At 45.5% G+C, this 24148-nt stretch overlaps 1 protein-coding gene across 9 annotated transcripts in view; it reads left to right on the top strand.

The window, feature by feature from the left end:
• Positions 1-24148, top strand: part of FCHO1 (FCH and mu domain containing endocytic adaptor 1) — a 276363-nt gene that overhangs the window by 117867 nt on the left and 134348 nt on the right. For all 9 annotated transcript variants that reach the window (XM_077475562.1, XM_077475564.1, XM_077475563.1 and 6 more), the window contains 4 exons: positions 548-622; positions 716-857; positions 17521-17673; positions 20978-21082. In XM_077475562.1, the coding sequence (XP_077331688.1) occupies positions 548-622; positions 716-857; positions 17521-17673; positions 20978-21082 (475 nt within the window). The remainder of the gene's footprint in view (positions 1-547; positions 623-715; positions 858-17520; positions 17674-20977; positions 21083-24148) is intronic.

The following is a 24148-nucleotide window of genomic DNA, read 5'->3' as shown; positions in this document are numbered from 1 at the left end:
AGCCAGGGATACAATGGAATTGTTTAGATCAAAGCATATTCATGTGTTAGAATGGCCCAGTCAATGTCCAGACATAAATTCAATTGAGAATCTGTGGCAAGACTTGAAAATTGATGTTCACATATGCTCTCCATCTAATCTGACAGAGCTTGCCGTCATAGTCCGCGAGGCCAGGCGCCACGGACTAGGTCGAAGATGTGGCCTCGCCTAACATCTCCTGCTGGCAGCTCCTCAGGAACGATTCGGTGTCCATCAAAAAAAAAAAAAAAAAAAAAAAAACTTGATTCGAATTGTGAATCAAGTTTTTCTTAAAAAAAAATAAAATCACCCAGCTCTAAGATCAACTCAACATAAATTGTCTTGCACATTCATTGGCACAATTTGTTGACTTCTGATATTTTCCTTCTGCAACCAAGCTTTAAAAATTTAAATGTTTGTGAATAGTTTATTTTTTCATTATTAGGCTGTTATTGCTTAGCCAGATTTTCTGCAGTAGACATGTCCTCATTGTAGTAGAAAGTGAAGCGCTTGTTTTTTCAATTTCTAGGGCCGCAGTGGAGGAAGCTTACTCAAAGTCTATGCAGAAATTGTCCAAGATGGTCAGTAGTGGAAGCCACCTGGGGTAAGTGAGTCATTTTAAGACATGTTTGTAACACACCACAGTACATGTTTATGTAAAAATTTGTAGATAACACCCCCCCTTTTTTTTTGATAGGACCTTCGCCCCAATGTGGGAGATGTTTCGGGTATCTTCAGACAAGCTGGCTTTATGTCATCTAGAACTAAGCAAGAAGCTGCATGATTTAATAAAGGAGATCAATCGATATGGGGAAGAGCAGGTTAAGGTGCATAAAAAGGTAGGCTTTGGCATTCTAAAATTTTGCAAATTCTAGGTGGATTTGATGAAGGTTTTATTAAAGTGGAACTGAACTCAAAAATCGAAAAAACATTGTACATTTATTTACTATCTTGAATTCCTCCTAAATAACAGCAATGCACTTCCTGGCATGCGAGTGTGCCTACAGCCTTTTAGCTTTATATCTGAAGTCTGAGCCTTTAAGGCATTGCTGCCTCTGTCTACTTGTGTCTGGGGATATGGAGTGAGATTTAGAGATATATCAGTACTATGATCCACCCTATTCTCCTTGCTGGAGGCTTTGACATAAAGAAGCAAAACTCTGCCCCTTAACTATGGGATTGACTGCAGTCGGCCACATGGTTCAATGCATCATATCTCCAAATAATTAGTACATTACAGTAGAAATATTGATTAGACTCAAACTTCACCAGTACTGTTCAGATTTATCACACATACAGAGGTTTTCCATTTGTTAAAAATATATTTCTTTATCGTACATTACGGGACACTGAGCACCATAGTAATCACTATGTGGTTATATAGGCACCTTCAGGTGATGCACACTGGTAAACACAATACAGGAAGTTCGCTCCTTATATAACCCCTCCTCCTACCAGGAGTACCTCAGTTTTTTCGCCAGTGTCTAAGGTGTTGGTCACGAGCGAAGATGTGCTTTGAGGAACTCCAGGAGGGATCCATGCTGGATTTAAATAGCCTCCACAGACCGGATCCATCCAAACTGCCACTGAGGCCAAGGTGGATGGTAACCGGGCCTTGTATACGAAGCACAAGGTTTTGCCTGTAACACCTCTCTTTGCAGGGCTGGACCCCTGGACCCAGAGCTTTGGTCATGCTACATTACCTAAAGTTTTTTTCTGGTGGGGTGCTATTACAGGTCCAAGGGAGTGAAACCCCGTTCCTTGAAGTTTTGCTAAACGCAGCCCGCAGTTATGGGTGAAGGTTGGATCTGTCTGTTAATTCAGCAGAATCCTGCGGCAGGGATAAAGTAGGGGAAGAAGCCTAGGAACTAAAAAAAAAAAGTCCACCTAAGGTTTTCGTCTTTAGAGAAAAATGTTGTCATGCCTTGAATCTCCACTAGAGCAAGTATTTGCACATACCTTAATCTATTGTCTTCACTCCAGCTCAGTGTCAGTCTGTGTGTGGCCCCAACAGCTTGCACAGGGGAATTCCTCACGAGGTAAGATCTGCCATGCTTTTCTCCTCCTTGAAGGGACCAGGAGGGTTAGGGAATCGGCGATTGTTGTACACCCCGCCCCCCCCCCCCCCGCAGGGTGGTGCAGAGGTCCCGGGTTTCGCTTCACATTTTTCTCTTCCTGCTTGTGTCATTGGGCTCTGCCTCGCCCCCGCCCCCTGTGTGTTGAACTACGGACCCGAAGGCCACCGCGGAGTGTACGGGAACATTGTTTGGAATTCAAACGAAAGGAGAGGGCGGGTTGATGGAGGGGGCGGGGCCTAGGTGGCGCCATGTGTTAGACACAGCGTCCACGAGGATGCACGGTGCAGGCTTAAGAGTTTCACTGAAGCCAGTCTCTCCTTGGCTGAAGTGAGGAGAAGCAAGCCTGGCTACGCTCAGGACACAGAAGAGGTGGCGCATGTAAGGGCTGCAAAGGGCATTCCTAATACGGAAAGGACATTTTCTCTTACGTTCACTGACTGACACAGCTCCTTTACTTAGACCATTGGGTTGTTACGCCACCTTCAGGAGAGGACTAGGCAGAACATGTTAACATGTACAACAAAACCAGAACTTTCTAGTTCCGTCCAAGGGGCGGTCCCTTAGGTAACAACCCCCCAGCCTGCAAATTGCAGCCTCAGTTTTTTCTTCTGCCTAGTGAAGAACTTAGGAACTCTGCGGGCCCATCGGTCCGTGGATTTTTTCTGCAGAAGTTTGCCTTTTGCACAAGATTTAGATCCTGTGATCTGCTATCAACAGCTGGCTGGGTGACAGGCTGGATACCCTTATCCTTGTAGTCTCCCCAGCCTGGCCAGCGAGCGTGTGCAGACCAGAGCTCCACGTTGGGTCGGCCACGACATGCCCCCCAGGCTCCAGGGGTGGCCGGTGAGCTTAATGCTCTGGGGCACACATATGACCGGGCTACTGATGTCTGCGTCAGTGTGCCGGGCCAGAAGCCACACCATACTGATCGGAGAGGGGGTCTGTGATGGAATGTTCCCCAGCTTGTCAGGACTGGTAAGTACAGCTCTCCCTGCCTCGGTGGGGCTGAGCAGCTGGGCATTCCCTGGGAGGTCGATTTGGGGGTCCCTCACCTCCCTCTCTTCTCTCCCTGACCCTATCTTCCCTCCCCCGTGGGGGATGCTGCATGAGCTGCTGAGCGATGTGTGTGCGCCACAGACAGGGGCCCCCTGGGGGGGCTCTCACCTTGGGTGGAGGCTGCGCTGGGTGGCTGTGCCCTGGATGTCTGTAATGTCTCTCCCCTAGGTGTCTGGAGGTCTGTCTGCTGATCACTGTAGTGCTGTTTGCCGCCATTTCCTCTGCCTGTTTTCACTGTCTCTAATTGCATATCGTGCTCGGAGGCCATTTTTGGTGTGACCAGGGAGAAGCATGGTCAGACTCCATTTTTCTGTAGTCCAGCGGCCATTTTCCCTGTGATTATGTCCTTTATTATGGACGCTCGGGTGCCATTTTGTTGAAGCCTAAACACGCTTTTCATCCTCGGAGCTGTTCTCTGGGCACAGCACGGTTTTCTCTCACAAGCATCTGGGAGCTGACACAGGGCACAGGCACACCTAGCTGGACAGCGCAGAACTCGGTCAGGGTGGTGAGTCTTGCGGTGGAGGCCCCTCAGCCTGCAGCAGTTAGGAGGGTGGGACCATCACTGTCCTAAGTCCCCAACAGGTGGCAGACAGGGTAGGGTCAGCATGGCTTCAGAAACTGGTGTTTCTTCCCCCGAAGTCCAGGAAAATGAAACCGGTTCGCCTGCAGGCACTGCCTCTGGACGCTTTGTTGGCAGTCCTTATATGTTCCTAATATGTTCATTGCCAAGATGGAGATGGTGCATGGGCGCAAAGGTGGTAAAAAGCGGCCCCTGCCCCCCATCCTCTGGGGAGAGCTCTGATGCAGACTCGGGCCCCACCGAGGCTGGTGACCCCTGCTCTGTTGTTTCAGATGACGCTGACCAGGACCGATCGGACAGTGAGGAGTCCCCGTCCAGGTCTGCGAGTGACAAAGCGTTTGTTGGAGCACTTATCACATCTGTGCGTGATACCCTGAAAATTCAGGATACAGCAGATCCCTCTGCTGATGTAGTGGTCCCTTTTGGTGTCCCATAAGCCAGCCCGTACACCTAAGGTGTTTCCGTATCTGACTTATTTTGATAAGTTCATATACAAGGAATGGGGTCGACCGCAACTGAACCTTTTAGTCGCCAAATACATAGCGGTGCATTACCCCTTTAAGAAGAGCCTTCTCAAAAAATGGTCGGCTCCTCCGGTCGTGGACCCCCCAGTATCCAGGTTAAACAAAGTAACCACGATCCCGGTAGAGGGGACTCCTGCCTTTAAGGACCCCACGGACAGGAAGACCGAGGCAGCAGCCCGTTCCTTGTTTACGGTTGTGGGGGTCAGCAATGCAACCAGCACTGGCATCTGCACTTGTGTCACAGACACTTACTGAGTGGGCAAAACTTTTTCACCACGAATTGGGGGAGCAACAGGCTTCCCCTGTCTGCGTGGAACTAGACCAGGCATCTAAAAAAGCCCTGACGGCTTTACCCTTCCTTGGTGAGCGGCTCTTTGGAGCCTCATTGGATGACATTAGTAAAAATGCCACAGGTGGTAAGAGTACCTTACTCCCACAGGCCAGGAAGGCTAAGGAGCCACGTCGTAGGCAAGGGCCCTCATTCTCCGCTCACAAACTGCTTTTTTGTCCACCCGGGGCTTTGGCTAAACATACCCAGCCTGACAGGACGACATCTGAAGGACAAAAGCGTCCCTGGAACCACAAGCCTGCGAGCAAAAGTGCTACCTCATGAAGGTTTGCCCCCACCCGCAACACGGGTGGGGGGGTCGCCTTTGGGATTTTGCGGCCCGGAGAGCCTCTCAGCTGTCCGACCAACGCATATGCGATCTGATTTCCTCAGGCTACAAGATAGAGTTCCTCTCTTGGCCACAAAACAGATTCTTCCCCTCCAGTATACCCTCACTCCCGGCTTGCCGGGAGGCCCTAATGTAATAGTACCTGTTCCGGAGCTGGAAAGATTCCAGGGGTTCTACTCCAATCTGTTTGTAGTCCCCAAAAAGGAAGGGGTATGTCCAATCTTGGCCCTAAAGGCCCTCAATTACTTTTTAAAAGTACAGAGGTTCAGAATGGAATCGGTTCGCTCAGTAGTCGCTGCACTCCATCAAGGGGACTCCCTGGCGTCTTTGGACTTCCAGGATGCGTACCTGCACATACCCATATGCCTTTGGCGTCAGAAGTTTCTGCGATTTGCAGTTGGGGAAGCCCACTACCAGTTTGTGGCTCTCCCTTTTGGCTTGGCATCAGCCCCCCCCCCCCCCCCCGAGTCTTTACCAAGGTATTGGCTCCAGTTTTGGCATTGCTGGGTTACCTAGACGATCTCCTCCTGAGAGCATCTTCCGCCTCAGAATTAGAGGAGGATGTGGCGATCACCATGCAGACTGCAGAAATTTCAGTGGCTATTGAACCTAAAAAAAAGTCAGTGATCATACTGACTCGGTGCTTGGAGTACCTAGGCTTGCTGCTGGACTTCATGGAAGAGAGTGTTTCTCCCTTCAGGCAAGCTGCAGACTCTCAGAGCCGTGGTAAAATGGTTGATGAACCGCAGGTGGTCATCGCTACGCTTCTGCATGCGAGTCCTGGGACTCATGGTGGCCTCCTTCGAGGCAGTACCGTATGCCCAGTTCCACACCAGAGTCTTGCAGAAAGATTTTGACGAAATGGGACAAATCCCTGTTATCCCTGGATCGGCAGATTCAGGTGAGCCAGTCAGTCAGGGACTCCCTGCTCTGGTGGCACTTCGGTCCAGGAAGTTGTTCTTGCCTCTGAATTGGACAGTGATCACAACGGACGCCAGCCTAAGGGGCTGGGGTGGAGTACTGGGAGTACAGTTGACCCAGGGCCTCTGGTTGGAGGAGGCATCCAAGTTGCCGATCAATGTGCTTGAGCTAGGAGCGATCAGGCTATGCCTCTCCACATGGTCAATGAGACTTTGGGGGCGTCCGATCAGGATCCAGTCAGACAACGCCACGGCGGTGGCATATGTCAATCATCAAGGAGGAACAAGAAGCTCGGCCGCCGCACGGGAGGTTGTTTACATGCTTCAGCGGGCCGAGCGACACGTACCGGCCATATCAGCCATTTACATCCCGGGAGTGGAGAACTGGCAGGCGGACTACCTAAGTCGCCAGATGCTGGACCCAGGAGAATGGGCGCTGCATCCGGAGGTGTTCAAGCTACTGTGCCTACGTTGGGGCACACCAGACGTGGATCTTCTGGCCTCCAGTCTCAATCGGAAGGTGCTGAGATTCATGTCCAGGACAAGAGATCCTTCAGCAGACACGCTGGTGGCTCTGTGCGGTCAGTACCAGCTGATCTATGCCTTTTCTCTGCTAAAACTGCTCCCACGTCTGCTTCGCAGAGTGGAGACCGAGGGGATCCCAGTAATTCTGATTGCCCGAGATTAGCCTCAGCGTCCCTGATACGCAGACCTAGTGCGCCTGGCGGCGGACGCCCCCTGGCACCTGCCGTTACGAGAGGATCTTCTGTCTTGAGGTCCGATTCTCCATCCTGCTTTGCCATCGCTGGTTTTAACGGCATGGCTATTGAGAGCTAGGTGCTAAGGAACCGGGTCCTATCAGACTCGATTCCAACTATGTTGACAGCACGGAAATCTTTTTCTCCTGAAAATATATCATCGTGCCTGGAAGGCCTACATCTCCATGTGTGAGGAGAAAGGATGGCGCCCACGCTCCTATTCTATATCCAGGATTCTGCTGTTTCTACAGCGAGGAGTAGACCAGAAATTGGCTTTAAGCACCATAAGGGCAAATATCAGCCTTGGCTGTCTTTTTTTCAATGACCCCAGGCATCTCACTCTTTAGTGAGCTCTTTTGTTCAGGGGGTCCGACATGTAGTTCCTCCGGTGTGTCCACTGCTACCCTGTGGGACCTGAACCTGGTGTTATCGGAGCTTCAGAAACCGCCGTTTGAGAATATCAGACAGATTCAACTGTTGACTCTTTCCCAGAAAGTGGTCTTTCTAGTGGCCATTACATCGGCCAGGAGGGTTTTGGAACTGGTGTCCTTGTCTTGCAAGTCGCCCTATCTGGTTGTCCACAAGGATAAGTAGTGTTGCGTCCACAACCTTCATTTCTGCCAAAGGTGGTTTCGGCGTTTCACATCAATGAAGACATTGTGTTACCATCTCTGTGTCCTAAATCGACATATCCTAGGGAGGTGGCCCTCCATTCCTTGGACGTGGTCTGGGCTCTGAGGTTGTATTTGTCTGCTACGGCTCCCTTTCGAAAGTCAGAGTCTTTTTTTGTTTCGGTGGCTGGTCCGAAAAAGGCATAGCGGTCTCGTCGGTCAGCATTTCCAGGTTGATCAGACAAATTGTAGTACAGGCCTACGCCTTGAAGGGGCAGTTTCCCCCCTTTCCAGTCACGGCCCATTCCACCAGGGTAATTCAAACATCTTGGGCCTTCCGACATCAAGCGTCAGTTGCTCAAGTGTGTAAAGGGCCGGCTTGGTTGTCTGTTCACACCTTTACCAAATTCTACAAGGTAGATGTCAGTGCAACGGCTGATGCCTGCTTTGGCCGCAAAGTTTTGCAGGTGGCCGTGTAATTTGCAATTGCACTTAATCTTTTCTGTTTTTTTGACAAGAAACACAGTTATCTTTAAGTAAATGCACTGTTGCATTGTTACCACAAGTTCCGAGGCGGTTAGATAAGGTGATGACTCCCTGATAGGAGCACTCTGTTTTTGTGGGCAAAATTTTTATGTTGTTCCCACATTCTGTTTTGTGGGTGAAGCTTTATGCTGTTTGCCACCCCTCGTTTTGGCACTGCTTAAGGATGTCCCGATGGTAAGGGCGCTATGTCAGTCAGTGAACGTAAGAGAAAATAGGATTTTTTGTACTCGCTGTAAAATCTTTTTCTCTGTAGTTCACTCAATGACACAGCATCCTCCCCTATTTATTTTTTACGTTATACTGCTTGTTGATGTACTAAGGCTGCAGTATGCAGGCTGGGGGGTTGTTACCTAAGAACTAGAAAGTTCTGGTTTTGTTGTACATGTTGACATGTTCTGCCTAGTCCTCTCTTGAAGGTGGCGTAACAACCCGATGGTCTAATTAATGGAGCTGTGTCAGTCAGTGAACTACAGAGAAAAGGATTTTACGAATTTCACCCCCAGGCGCTAGGAAATCCAGTCATACCTCCACACTGTCATCCTCATCTGAAATACCAGATATGGCAAGCCAGGGTGAGTCATTGGAACAAGTTGGTGGTGCAGCTGCTTCTCACATGTCAGCCCCTGTATACTTGACTGAAGATGCCTTTTCCTCCACCTTGCTGGGCCTACAAGGAAGATTAGCAGCTTTAATCGCATCCTCTATCCAAAAGGATAGGATGCGGTTTAGATCCCCCCCCCCCCCACCTTAGACCCTTTACTAAGGAAACAGTGGGTACAGGATGAGGTGTTACCCTCAGGCGATCAGGAGGAAAGACAAACCTATGATGCGGAGGAAGCAACGGTAGATGAACCTTTTTCAGTCTCGCAATCTGAGAAGTTGCTGTTACAATTTGTTATGGAGATGGTTCGTACTACTACTTTCATGCTACCCCTAATGGAGCTGAAAGTTTGGTTACTTTGTTTTGTTTTCTTAAAACATTCACAGCCTTTGCATGCGTTTCCTGTCCATGCATTACTAGAAAAGCTTATTTGTGCTGAATGGGATCATCGGATAAGCATTTTATCCCTCCAAAGAGATTCTCAGTTCTCTATCCCATGGAGGAGAAATTCGCCAAAAAATTCAATATACCAGCGGTTGACGCTGTGATTTCCAGTGTGAATAAAAGTCTAACTTGTCCAGTAGACAATGCACAAATGCTTAAGGATCCAACAGATAAAAGGTTGGAATTCCTGCTAAAGTCCTCTTGTTTTTTTTTTGTTTTTTTTTTCCTTTGGCAGGTGCCGTTACTCAATAGGCATCTGTGAATCCCTAAAAGACCAATTTAGACAGGCCCTTAAAGAGGTTCCTGTACAACAAGCGTGATTTGGCTGAACGACCAAGAGCATTATGTTTTGCCATAGATGCCATTAACGATTCAATTCACCAGGTGTCCCGTCTTGTGCTTATGCTAGTACACATGCGTAGAATCCTGTGGTTAAAAAATTGGTCAGCCGAAGCACCTTGCAAAAGGCTCCTGCCTGGTTTTCCTTTTCTTGGGGATCGGCTATTTGGGGATGATTTGGACAAATACCTCCAAACTATTTCCAGTGGGAAAAGTACTCTTGCCAGTCAAAAGAAAGAATAAATGCCCTTCATTTAAGCGGACTCTTTTTCCTTCGCCAGGGGCATCCGCCTCTAGGCAGTGGAAGAGGAAGACCTCAGGGTCAGGCCTAGGCACAAAAGAAGTCCTGGAGCTGGAAACCAGCAAAACTGAATTCTAAATCCTCATTATGAAGGGGTCCCCCCCCCCCCCCCCCGCCAAGGTAGGGGGAAGACTTCTGCAGTTCACAGAAGTCTGGCAAGAGGAAATTCAGGACAGATGGGTCATCTCCACGGTAACTTTTGGGTACAAACTAGAATTTCCAGACTTTCCACCGTCTTGTTTTCTGAGGTCAAACGTTCCCAAAGATCCAGGGTAAAGACAATCTCTGTTTTGGGCGCCAGACCGATTAATGGCTCAGGGGGTGATCGTATAAATCCCCATAGATGAGCAAGGTTTGGGGTTTTATTCAAACCCCTTTTACAGTACCAAAACTGAATGGAGATGTCGGACCCATTTTAGATCTAAAAAATCTAAATCGGTTGTGAAGATCTGCTCCTTTCGCATGGAGTCTATCAGGTCAGTGGTTTCTATCCTACAAGGAGGAGAACTTCTGGCATCAGGTGACATCATGGATGCATATCTGCATGTTCCTATATTTCTTGCTCACCAAAGGTTTCTGTGGTTTGAAGTAGAACAGCAGCATTTCCAGTCTGTAGCCTTCCCTTCAGGCTAGCTACAGCCCCCTGGGTGTTTACAAAAGTCCTAGCCCCACCTCTAGCTAGGTTAAGGGCACAGGGCAGAACAGTTTTGGCACACCTAGATGATCTATTGCCAATAGACCAGTCGTGGCTCGTTTGGAGAAAAGCATACGCATTACAACCAGTTACCTGGAAAGTCTAGGTTGGATTTTCAACATCTAGAGAAGGCCTCCTTAAAACCGCTAAAAAGGCTCGAGTACTTGGGTGTGATCATAGACACAGCCCAGAAAAAGGTGTTCTTGCCTTAGGCAAAGATCAGTTCCATAAGAGAGTTGGTGCTGATGGTCAGGTCGAAAGGAGATCCCTCCATTCGCCTTTGAATGAGGTTGTTAGGAAAGATGGTGGCTTCATTCGAAGCAGTTCCCTATGCCTAGTTCCATTCCAGACTGTTGCAAAACAGTATCCTGCCTGCTTGGAACAAAACAATTCAAGCTTTAGACTTGCCAATGCGGCTGTCCCCAAGGGTGTCCCAAAGCCTCAGTTGGTGGTTACTAACCCAGAATCTGCTGAAAGGAAAATCATTCAGACCAGTTATCTGGAAGGTGGTAACGTCAAATGGCAGCCTTTCAAGCTAGGGAGCAGTGCTAGAACAACTGTCCATCTGACCAAGATGGCGGTGGAGGACCCATTGTCCCCTTCCACTACGGCCAGACCTACTCTCACAAGGGCCGATATTCCATCCTAAGAAAGGACAGGCAGCGTTGAAATCCACTGTCGCTAAGTGGATTCGGCAAGTTATAATTCTGACTTATGATTTAAGGGGTAAGATTCCACCATTTCAAGTCAAAGCGTGCTCTCCCAGGGCGGTTAGTGCTTCTTGGGCAGTGCATCACCAGGCCACGAGGATATCGCCTTTGGGCACAGTGTGCTTCAGGCAGCAGTATAGGTCCTCAAGTCTTGGGTGTTTACTCTTTTTTTGAAATCATAATCGAAACAGAAACTACCCATATGACCCTTTTTCAAACATTTACACACCCTGGTGATTTTTGCCTGATGACATGCACACAAGTTGGCACAATTAATGGCTATTAAAGGTAACCATCCTCACCTGTGATCTATTTGCTTGTAATTAGTGTGTGTATAAAAGGTCATTGAGTTTCTGGACTCATGACAGACCCTTGCATCTTTCATCCAGTGTTGCACTGACGTTTCTGGATTCTGAGTCAAGGGGTAAGCAAAAGAATTGTCAAAGGATCTGTGGTAAAAGGTAGTTGAACTGTATAAAACAGGAAAGGGATATAAAAAGATATCCAAGAAATTGAAAATGCCAATCAGCAGTGTCCAAACTCTAATCAAGAAGTGGAAAATGAGGGGTTCTGTTGAAACCAAACCACGGTCAGGTAGATCAACTAAAGTGTCAGCCTCAACTGACAGGAAAATTGTTCAGGATGCAAAGAAAAACCCACAAATGACTTCAGGAAAAACACAGGACTTTCTGAAAACGTGTGGTGTGGCTGTTTCAAGATGCACAATAAGTAGGCACTTGAAGGATGGGCTGTATGGTCGAGTCGCCAGAAGAAAGCCATTACTGCGCAAAGGCCTTTGATGAAAGGTACATCATTCCTACTGTGAAACACTGAGGTGGATCGCTAAGGTTTTTGGGATGTGTGAGCTACAAAGGTGAGAGAACCACCGCTCCAGGTAAGTCCACAAATCCAAGAAAACAGCCCCTCCAGGAATGGAGAAACCCAGGTGCAGGCACGGCATATACTTGTTACAAATAATTGAAGAGCTCTGGACAGCCGCACTCCAAGATAAATTCAAATTCCTTTTATTCGTGAAGCAGAATCACACAAAAGTGGGCCACAGCAAAGCAACAATAGCTAGCGCATTTCACACTACCAAGAGTGCTTATTCATAGCTGAGCTACAAAGGCGCAGGAAATGTGGTCAAAATTGATGGCACGATGAATGCAGTATGTTATAAAAAAAATACTGGAGGAACATTTGCATTCATCAGCTAGGAAGCTGCGCATTGGACATTACAATATGACAATGATCAAAAACACAAGGCCAAGTCAACCTGTCATTAGCTACAGCAGAATAAAGTGAAGGTTCTGGATGGCCATCTCAGTCTACTGACCTCAATATCATTGAGCTGCTCTGGGGAGATCTCAACGTGCAGTTCATGCAAGACAGCCCAAGAATTTACAGGAACGGGAGGCTTTTTGCCAAGAGGAATGGGCAGCTTTACCATCTGAGAAGATAGAAATACTCATCCACAAATACCACAAAAGACTTCAAGCTGTCATTGATGTTAAAGGGGGCAATACACGGTATTAAGAAATGGGGTATGTAAACTTTTGATCAGGGTCATTTGGGTAGTTTCTGTTGTGATTACGATTTTAAAAGAGTAAACACGATTGATAATAAATGGCTTCAGCCAAACACTAACCATGAATGAAAGAAAAGTGTTTATCATTCATTTTCATGTGACAACGCTGAAGAAATTACACTTTGCTACAATGTAAAATAGTGAATGTACAGCTTGTATAACAGTGTAAATTTGCCGTCCCCTCAAAATAACTCAACACAGCCATTAATCTCTGAACCGCTGGCAACCTAAGTGAAAATGTCCGAATTGGGCCCAATTAGCTATTTTCCCTCCCTGGTGTCATGTGACTTGTTAGTGTTACAAGGTCGCAGGTGTGTTAAATTTGGTGTTATCGCTCTCACTCTTTCATACTGGTCACTGGAGGTTCAACATAGCATCTCATGTCAAAGAACTCTGAGGATCTGAAAAAACAAATTGTTGCTCTACAACATAAAGATGGCCCAGGCTATAAGAAGATTGCCTAGACCCTGAACCTGAGCTGCAGCATGGTGGCCAAGACCATACAGTGGTTTAACGGGGCAGGTTCTACTCAGAACAGGCCTTGCCATGGTCGACCAAAAAAGTTGCGTGCACGTGCTCAGCGTCATATCCTGAGGTTGTCTTTTGGAAATAGGTGTCCACAAACAATTTGTTGAAGACAAGCAAACTAAGGACGTGGATTACTGGAACTGTGTCTTGTGGTCTGATAAGACCAAGATAAACTTATTTGGTTCAGATGGTTTCAATCTTGGGTGGCGACAACCAGGGGGGAAGTACAAAGACAAGTATGTCTTGCCTACAGTCAAGCATGGTAGTGGGAGTGTCATGATCCGGGGGGTGCATGAGTGCTGCTGGCCCTGGGGAGCTACATTTCATTGAGGGAGCCATGAATGCCAACATGTACTGTGACATACTGAAGCAGAGCATGATCCCCTCCCTTCAGCGACTGGGCCGCAGGACAGTATTCCAACATAACGACCCCAAACACACCTCCAAGATGACCACCGCCTTGCTAAAGGAGCAAAGGGTAAAGGTGATGGACTGGCCAAGCATGTCTCCAGACCTAAACCCTATTGAGCATCTGTGGGGCATCCTCAACCGAAACGTGATGTTGTCATGGAGGAGTGGAAGAGGACTCCAGTGGCAAGCTGTGAAGCTCTGGTGAACTCCATGCCCAAGCGGGTTAAACATGTAACAAAATATTTTTCAATAATGTGAGGGGTGTACTCACTTTTGTGAGATACTTTGTAGGATATATATAGAATTTTTTTTATTTTTTTTGCGTCACAAGCTGGTGGACTTGTGTTATATATTTTTGAAAAAAATCCTCCTTAGTGCTGTTGATTCTGCACAAATTAAAAGTAATTTGAGCAGCTGATGAGCCGCTGGATTACAGGAGGTGGAAGGGGTTTACTGGCCAGGGAAGCATCTGATTTCACCGATCTGTGTCTGATCGGCTGATTTGAAAGCCAGAGGAGAGATTTGGGGTCTGATAGATCCCTGATCCCTCCATAAAGAGAATATGTTCTAGCCCATGCTATTACAAGGGATGTTGTTTATTACTTGTAATAGCAATACTGTACTCTAAACTGGTAACTTGTAAAGGCTCTTAAAGCGTTGCCTATGGAGAGTTTTAGGTACTGTAATTTGGCGCTGTTCCACGGGCAGGTGCAATTTTAACCGCTTGCTGCCCAGCTGCTATCGTTATACGGCAGCAGGTCGGCTCTCCTGCGCAAATTGCCGTAGCTGTACGGCAGCTCACTCGGGTGCGATAGTGGGCTCGCTGAGGGAGAGTGCCTGTGGGTTGGGCGGACTCTATGTCCTCCGGCGACCAGCGATCGGCTAGTACAGAATTGTAAACAAGATGGATCCCCATTCTGACAGGAGACATGACAGATCTACTGTTCCCAGTGATCAGGAACAGTGATCTGTCATGCCCCTGCCAGCCCAACCCCCCTCCAGTGAGAACACACCCAGGAAACACAGTTAACCCCTTGATCTCCCCCTAGGGTTAACGCCTTCCCTGCCAGTGTCATTTTTATATTGATCAGTTCTTAGTCATTTTATAGCAAAACCATGATCTTTTTTTATATGTAGGAGAGGAATGCCTGAATTGGCCCAGACCAGAAGTGGTTAAAATAACAAACATGCTGCTTACCTCCTGTTCTAGATTCCCGACCGCTGAGGGGGCGCTTGTGCAGGCGTGCGCCCGAGTCAAGATGTGTGCATACATAGACACGCACAGCACAGGTCAACCACACACCCCCTGCTCCCGCCGTCTTTAGCAAGATCTGTAATTGCTTCTCTCGAATGGGGAATTTATACCATCAGAAGCCATGCAAGAGCCCTTTCTACATATCCCCATCTTACCTCCACACGTTTCTACGCTTTGCTGTTGGAGACTAGCACTTTATTATTATTTTTTTATTGTAGCACTTTCATTCAAGCTCTTTCATTCTGGCACTCAGAGTGTTCACAAAAGTGTTGCGCTTCTTGCTTTTATCTAGCCCCATGACACCCATGTCACTGGATTCTTGAACGACCTCTATGTAACGATTCCCCTGCCACAACATTGTGAGCCAGAATCCAAAGGACTATTCAGTTCCCTCAAACCTTTGACTAGCTAATCCGTTGAATTATGCCCTTTTTTCCTCCTTGGGTATCTGGGCCTAATCTTAAGCATAGCCCAAGCCAGAATCTTCCTTCTGAAAAGATTGCCACCTTAAGAACCTGCATGTGGACCCTCGGATCCAAAAGGCACCCTTCAGTTTGCTTCTGTGTAATAGTTTCTGGCTCAATGTTGGCCTCCTTTGAGGCAGTCTTCATTGCCCAGTTTCACTCCAGGACTGTTCAGCTCAACATGCTCACCTTGTAGAACAATCAAATTCACTCTCTGGACCATCCTATGTGTCTATGTAGCCTGGCAATTCTCTCCCTGGCATGGTGGAGCTCCAGCTGCGCATTGAATTGAGGATAGAGATTCCTTCCCATGCCCTGGAAGGTGGTGAGAACAGATGCCAACCTTACTGGTTGTTGGAGAATTTACAACTCCCCTAACTGTCCGGTGCACCTGATGTTCCCCATCAATATTCTGGAAGTGACTGCCATCAGCTGTATTGCTTAGCTGTGCTGGTCTAGCAGGGCTGTGTTTGATTTCTGGACTGGAAGGATAGAACTGCAACTTATTTGTCAGGTAAAACCGTTGAATTATATTTCAACCATGTATTTAGCGGTTTGCTTAGAGCTCTGCTATGAATGTGTTTTATTTGCAATTTAAATGTGATTTACATTTAGAGTTCCTTCAGGTATGCTATATTATAGATGTGTCTATGATTGGAAATCACAATGAAGCTTGTAAAGAGCTTCATGTTGTGTGTGTGTGTGTGTGTGTGTGTGTGTGTGTGTGTGTGTGTGTTTTTTTTTTCCTGCTTACATTACTTGCTTTTGTGTCCTGATCAGACACGTTGTAAGGACTGTATAGATAAAAATCGTAAAACGTTTTTTTTTTTTTGTAAGTGGAAATAGGAGAAAAAGCTCTATAGATTTTGGTGCTTAAAGTATAGTTTTACCTTCAGGAAGATTTTCCAAAAATCTCCCTATAATTCTATATCCAATGAATAGTACATCCCATAGTTCCTCCTGTTGGAAATGGTGAAGATCCTCCCAACAGCAGCTGTTCTCTTCAGAAAATGTGCTGGCCCCTCATTCTCCCAATGTTGTTTGCAAGACAGGCTGTATATCACATTTTGTGGCCACTCTGGGCCCTTCAAATTGCACATGTGCACAGCGCTTCCCATCCCATCTTCTGTTTAATTCAGTAGTTGTCCCTCCAGGCTATTCAAACTGCACGTGTGCACAGGGCATGGTCTCTTTCTCTAGCTAAGCTCAGCACCTGAAAAGCCACTTTATTGTGAAATTGAGACTGTCCTGCAAATGGCAAGAAGGAGAGGAATAAGGGGTCAGTGCTTTTTTTAAGAGGATCCCCAACAGATGCATCTGTAATGGGAAGGTATTCACCATTCCAACAGAAGAAGCTGTCTTATATACTATTCAGTGTATATAGAATTACACAGGGGACAACGCAAGCAATTGTTTGCCTGTCCCTTTTAGTAGATCCTGTGTTTACTACTCCCCTAAATGAGCAGAGAGAAATGAAATTGATCCACTCTTCAAAACACAGGATCCTCTAGCCTATGCAGTAGATGCCCTGATGATTCATTGGTCTGCATACAAGCTGAGCTATATATTTCCTCCGTTAAAGATTCTTCCACGAATGCTGCACAAAATAGAGGTGGAAAAGGGCTCCAGTGATTCTCGTCACACTGAATTGGCCCAAAAGAATTTGGTACCCAGACATACTCCTTGTTGACGAGTATTGGCCTCTTCCAAACATACCAGCTATATTGGCATTCTGTTTCTTCAGCTAGGTACACATAGGCCAAAAATTGGTTTGGTTCAACAGTTACCGGACAACTTTTAGTCCATATATACTGCTCCCTGTTTGACAGAATCAGCTTCTCTCAAATGAGCATGCTGGAAAACCAGTGTCTGATCAGCCAATGGCTGCAAGTGCTGATTGGTATGTTCTGGCCGGGGGGGCTCAACAGGGAGATTGCCACACTGACGAGCCCACTGGGTTAAACAGAAAAAAAATGGCCCGTGTGTTACCAAAATTAGTCACTGGGTTTATTGGCATGGCCATGAAGGATAGACCCACCTACTGGGCTGAATGTCAGACATGATAAAGGATGGACCTCTGTCATGTCACTGCTATATGATTTATTTGCAAAGGACTAAACCTAATGGAAATACCCATTGGGTATATGCACCACAATTTCTAGGTATTCCAGTTACTACTGGTAAACTCCAGGCAGACATAAAAAAGCAACAGTTATTACAATTATCTTTTCATTAGAAAAACAGTTGATGTATATTGTTGCCCATTGTACTTAAATGTGTCTTCCGCTCTCTTGTAATCCCCTGTAAGGCAGGACTTAGATGGGGAGAGGAACTAATCAGGCTCCAAAGATACTACTATTCATTTTGTTGTAACCATTTGTGTTATATTTGTTTTTATTTGTTTATTACCACAGGCCAAAGAGGAGATGTCTGGCACTTTGGAGGTCATTCAGCTTCTGCAGTGTAGTTCCCAGCTCCTTCAAAAATCCCGCGACAACTACTGCAGCAGATTTGCTGAGCAGGAGCGTTTGCGTAGGGAGGGTTCCCCACAGAAAGAGATGGACAAGGTGAGGTTAATGGTCAAAATGTTTGTTTCACATTATCTGTTTAGCAAAGTGCTTGTGCCTTTGTACTAACAAACATTCAAATTTCAAAGGATACGCTTTATTGGCTAATGAAGGATTAATGTCTAATGAACATCCATAATGGGACCATTTCACTATTTCCTCACCAAGATAAGGATGTTTATTTTCAGACTTGGGCCCCTTACACACCGGTGCGATTTTGTTGCGATTTCAGAGAATGCCTGTGTAAACTTGAGGTCTATGCACCAAAGTAGTACAGGGACTACTTTGGCGGTGCCACTTGAAGTCGCACATATATGAATGGTTATCATTGGAAATCAGTCGCAGGACAAGTCGCGCAAGTGTGAATGGGGCCTAATAGTGCAAAATAACTGTCATTTAAAAAAAATATGGATGTATTCAACATGAATATGTTGTGAATTGAACCTAATGTTTCAAAAACTTGCATATTTACAATTTTTATGCAATCACTTAAGCTTTCATACCTGTACAGCCCCTATGGGCCAGCACTATTTTTACATTTCTGATATGGCCTGTTTATTTAGCAGTCACTTTGCTTTTATGTAAAGTGGAACTTTAGCAACTTGCCGACTAGGCCATAGCCAAATGACAGCTACAGCGTGGTCGGTTAGTTCTGAGAGGGTGTACAATGACCCTCCCTAAGCAGAGCGGACACAGCCTGCTCTCCTGTATGGGCAGTTAGATGTAAACCAACCGATCTGCTAGAGCAGTGGTTCTCAACTCCTGTCCTCAGGACCCATTAACAGGCCAGGTTTGCAAAATAACTGAAATGCATCACAGGTGATATCATTTGCTGCTCAGTGATTGCAGTATTCTAGTCTGCATCTCCCCAAGCTAATGCCCCGTACACACGTTCCGATTATCGGACCACAAAAGTCGCTTTCGGACAGATCGTTCGATAATCTGATCGTTAGTACGCAGCTTTCGACAGCCGATCACGACAGTCCGTCCAACTAAATCCGAAGGAACAAACAGGAAAACTTTGGTCGGATGACAGCCCATCGTACGACAGTCGTGTAGTCAGTACAGTATGCGTCCGATAAAAGTCATTAGACAAACACCACGCATGATCGGAAACATGAAAATAAACCAGAAGGACACACAGGTCACACGTTTTTGACATCATTTAAAATACGTAGCTACGCACGACGGAAGATTTTTCCAGAATCGTACGACAAAAGTCTTACACACATTTTGCACTGTTGTATTCAATCTTAGTTGTATACAACAAAATGTGAACGATCGGTCTTACGATAATCAGAACGTGTGTACGGGGCATAATACTTAAAATCTGGCCTGTTAATGGGTCTTGAGGACAGGAGTTGAGAACCACTTCTCTAGACGGGAGGAGAACAGATCCCCATCCACCTGTTTTTATTGGATCGGATTGGATGTCAGCAGGTGTAAACAGACACATGTCCATTTACCCCCCCCCCCCCCATAGCGGAGAGAAATGGGGGGCCTGATTGGGTCCACCTGGTGAAAGCCAGTGGAGGGATTGGCAGAGAGGAGTAGCAGACACAGAGCTTTTGGTAAGGTGCATGAGTCTGGCAGCAGCATTCATTATGGATTTAAGGGGGTTAGACTATGTAGAGGTAAGCCAATGAGAAGGGAGTTACAGTAGTCGAGGCGAGACATGACCAGGGAGTGAAATAAGAGCTTTGTTGTGTCATTGGTTAGAAAGGGGCGTATTTTGAAGATGTTGCGGAGGTTTAGGCGGCAAGTTTTGGACAGTGATTGGACATGGGGCTTTAAAGAAGAGCGGGGATGGGCTTATAGCTGTGCCATTAATTTTGACAGAGAGGCCAGGAGAAGGGAAAGGGGCACAAGGGAAAACTAAGTTTGGTTTTGGATAGATTGAGTTTGAGGAAGTGGTGTGACATCCAGACTGATATATCTGTTAGTAAATTAGTGATACGTGAGGAGACGGAGAGTGAGCTGAGGGGTAGAGAAATAGATTTGGGTATCATTATCGTAGAGATGGTTTTGGAAGCCATGGGAGGCTATCAGCTGACCCAGGGAAGAGGTGTAGATTGAAAATAGGAGAGGTCCAAGAACAGATCCTTGGGGGGACCCCAACAGAGAAAGGAAGAGGAGAGGAGGAAGTAGAATTGTAAGTAACACTAAAGGTTCGGTTGGATAGGTAGGAGGAGAACCAGCAGAGAGGGTCAAGGGTATTGCCTTCAGAGTGAGTAGAAGAGTGTATCCATTGCTTCAGATCAAAGGAGGAGGTTAAACTGAGAAGTTTGCAAGTGGCAGGAGTGTTCGTATTAATAGGATCCACCTGTCAGTTTCTCATTCTTCTTTAAGGATTGGGGGTATAATTGGTAAAAACAGCTGGATAGGAATCCATTCCCCTTCCATCTAGTGGATCGGATGGCAGTCAGGTGTAAACAGACAGGTGGCCCATTTACATCCGACTCGCCATAGAGTAGAATGGGCTGTGCCCGCTCTGCATCCCCCGCTGAGCAAGCCCACTCCGCGTGGAAGTGGCCTAAATAATAATAAAAAATAAAAATAAAAAAAAGGTGACATGTCCGTCCGTCCCCCCCCTTCAAACAAAATTTGTATGAAAGGGGCCATATAGCAGAGCTGGGGACGGATATGTCAAAAACAGCTACCTGCAACTCTGCTTTAATCTCTAAGTTTTGGTTTTGTTACAATGAAATGTTTATGCATACCATTAAATGAGTACAGATTGTTAAAAAAAAAGCAGGGGGGATTAAACTGGGGACAGGGATTTGTTGATGCATTTATTTCTGAGTAACTGATGTCTGTCTTTATGTTGTATATGTAAAAATACATTCTAGCAACCAGCAGTAGAAATAAAGTATTTTTTTTCTTAATATATTGGAAAGAAATTTAGTAGAATATGGGGAAAGGGTAGGAATCTTTCATTTGAAGTTCATCCCTTTGCTCTGCGCATTAAATGAAACCGTAAATACAAAGTAACAATGATACTCTGTATGTGCATGAACAGTGTTTATAAACACTGTCATGTCTGTTTTTTTGACCGCAGCAGCTAAAAAACCTGCTTTATTTACACAGCAGGATTGTAGGTAAATGCGGTGGGGGAGTGAGCAGAAATATTGAGCATACAGCACATGCTCTGTTTACTTCAATTAAGTTTTTCTTGGGGTGTTTGTAGCACGCCTGGTGCCCACAAATGGTTATACATCAAACTGTTGAAATGAATTGAAACTAATGCTCATTGTGGACAGATATAAAAAGTGTTTGTTTCTTCCAATTACCTTTAATTTATCAGGCAGAGCTGAAGACTAGAAAAGCAGCAAAGTCTCTGCGAGGCTCAGTGGAAAAATACAATGCTGTACGAAAAGAGTTTGAGGAGAAGATGCTGCAGTCTGCACAGGTCAGTCATTTTATTTTTTATAATAAAGTGCAAAGTTAGGCCCTTTTCACACAGGCGTTCCGTTTGTCTTTTTTTTTATCCATCTGTTCAGAGATGAAAAACGGACACCAATATATTTCCATGGGCAAGCACCTCCATTAACATCCATTTTTTTAAAATGGAAATAAGCCCTATTTTTCTTCCGTTTAAAAAAAAACTGAACAGATGAATAATGGATGTAAACAGACAGATGATCTGTTTTTGCATTGGTAATGGATGTAAGTAAACTGAATCAATTTTTCTTTTAAAAAAATATGACTGAACTGATGGAAAAAAAACGGAACACCCTTGTGAAAGGACCTCAAGGATAATTTTGAATAGGAAGCATACTAAGGAATCTTTAACTTGTCTCCTTGGCACCTGCAGATACCTGCTGGAGCCACCCTGCAAACCTTAGATTTGGGAAGAATGTGCACGCCACCTTCCATAAAGCAATATTTCAGTTGCAAATAAAGGGTGAAGTGAGAGTACCTGAATATACCAACTTTGATGACTTTTTGCAAGAGGTTCTTTAGGTGGTCTACTGTTTAAAGGGCATGTCAGCTCAAAACCAATCTCTTATTGGTGAGGCCCTGTTATATGCCATGTAGGTTATTTTTTAAAACACTAAAAGGATCCCGATTACTGAATAAGGCTGCGGTGGCCCATGTACCTATAGTATAGTATACCGTAATACAATAGAAAACACATACTTCTCTAGGTCAGTCCAGGCATGCCCACAATATGCCTAGGTGCACATAAAGCTCATCGCTGAAAATCAATGAAATAAGATAATTGGTGATTACAGTCTAGTAAAAAAAAATCCTTTATTGTAAAATTATAAACAATACATCATTAGGGGTGAGACTTCTAACATTTTGTTTAAGCTAAATGGCACTTACTCTTGAGAATACAGCTACATACAAATTGGTGTCTTTCTTTTGTGTATTGATTAAAGCGTATAACCTGTAGGTGGTGCTGCGTGCTAAGGCAATTATTTTGCCCTTAACTTTCAACTTACAAACCTTATTCAGGAATACAGAAGCATACAGAGATACCGTAACGTAACAAATTTTACGCACTTAAAGTGATAATAAAGGATAAAAAAAACATACATACCTCCATGGTGTTACACAAGACTGATGATGCAGCTGTCCTCCACTGGCACTAAGACTAAGAACTGAGTGATCACATGACCGCTGATCAATCAGTTCTCAATCTTCTCAAAACTAAGAGCAGCGACTGTCAGTCACCACTCTCTGATCTGCACCCCCCCCCCCCAGCGCTCATTGGAGTACTGGGCTGGGGATTGGGGCAGGAGCAGCTGGCTCCAGCTCTTACCCACGCTCAGGAATCTAGGTAGATCCTTCCTTAGGATCCTTCCAGACCCTGGAGCGTTCTTTAGCTTGGTGTCAACTGATTCTGGGTCACAGAAGAGCAAAAGTAAGTGCACCCCCGTGACCAACAAGAAAAGTATGACCAAAAAAAAAATCTTTGTCCATAATTTGTGCAAACCCTCAGTTTTGTTTAGTTTTTTTTTTAAGCATATTCAGCAACTAATTTAAGCAAGAGTATGCAACTTCTTTATTTTTTAATCCTTAGCTATGTACCAGTTTAAGCTAGTGCCATGACTGCTGATCCAGGTTGTTATCTTCAGGGTGACTCCTTTCTCTTGCAGCTTTCTATGGAGTCATTTTTGAAAGTATGAACTAGAATTTTCTCCCTATACCATGTGCATCAAGAGAAACACACAGCCCCCAGAGCCTATGATGACAAGGCATGTCCCTGCTCCTCCATCCTTCTCCACTCTTCCTTTTTCAAACTAAGAGACTGAGTGGAGACTGCACTGTCCACTCTTAACTCTTTCTGTGAAGACCAGACGTTTAGGGAAGCAGTACTGAGAGAGCAGGAGCCAGCAGCTGTGAAAGTTGTAAACTGGAATTCTATCGAATAGTTTACTGGGGAATGTTATTTTATGGTTTTCAAAGTGTTAGGTTAAAAAACACTAATGGCTTAATACTACTTTATGCTTCAAGAATTAGACATAAAAGCTGAATGGTTGCCATGCACAACTGCTTCATTTTCTGGCTTTTTTGATAAATTCCCCTCCTGGGCTTTACATCAGATTGATCATTTCTATTATTACCAACCCTCTGCTTCCCCTCTTGTTTGTGTTGCTTTTCACCAACTGTATTGACTGCCTTTTATAGCTTTGTAAAAATAGGATTTTTAAAAACTGCTTACCTGTAAAATCTTTTTCTTTGAAGTACATCAAGGAACGCAGAGCCATAGTAGTTACTATGTGGGTTATAGGCCACCATCAGGTGATGGACACTGGTACGCCCTAAATTAAAAAGTGCACTCTCTATATAACCTGCACTGGTAGGTTACACTGATGGGCAGCACTGCTAGGTGGCACTGATTGGCACCACTGGTGGGCATTGATAGGTGGCACTGTGGGCACTGGCAGGGGGTACTGATTGGCACAGATGAGGCAGATGTGCCTCCTTCCTCTTTTGGACCGATGTCCCTTGCACATAAGCCGGTGATCGGCTTTTTTCGACAGTGTGAGGAGAAAAAAAAAAGATTACCGAGCTTTTGTTTACACATGTGTTCAGCTGTCATTGGCAGACAGCTGATCACTTGGTAAGTGGCCAGGACCGGCCCCTTACTCGGATTTGTGATCACAGCGCACGCCCGCGCGGGGAGTGTGCAAAGGGGAGGCCGTTATATGATGGCCTCCTGGAAATTCAGGTCCACGCTGTAGCCGTCATTCGGCTATAGCACGGACGCCAAGTGGTTAAACAGGTTTAAAATTTGACTGGTCTAGACACTTCACGTCCTGATCTTATACCATTCCTACAATGTACATATACTGCAGGGATACATGAAATTATTAAAAGAAATTGCATATCCACCAAGTCAACCCAACACATTTCAACTTATAAAGTCTTCATCTGGGGAATAAGAAAGTGGACGCAATCCTACATAGATCAAGGAAACAAAAAAGAAAATGCATAATGAAATTTTCTATAAAATGTTACCAGA

The sequence above is a fragment of the Lithobates pipiens genome, unplaced genomic scaffold (assembly GCF_037356315.1).
Source record: "Lithobates pipiens isolate NorthernLeopardFrog02 unplaced genomic scaffold, aLitPip1_a1.2 Scaffold_13, whole genome shotgun sequence".
NCBI lineage: Eukaryota > Metazoa > Chordata > Amphibia > Anura > Ranidae > Lithobates > Lithobates pipiens.
Note: the sequence above shows the minus strand (reverse complement) of the source record. Positions and strands in the feature narration are given on the sequence as shown.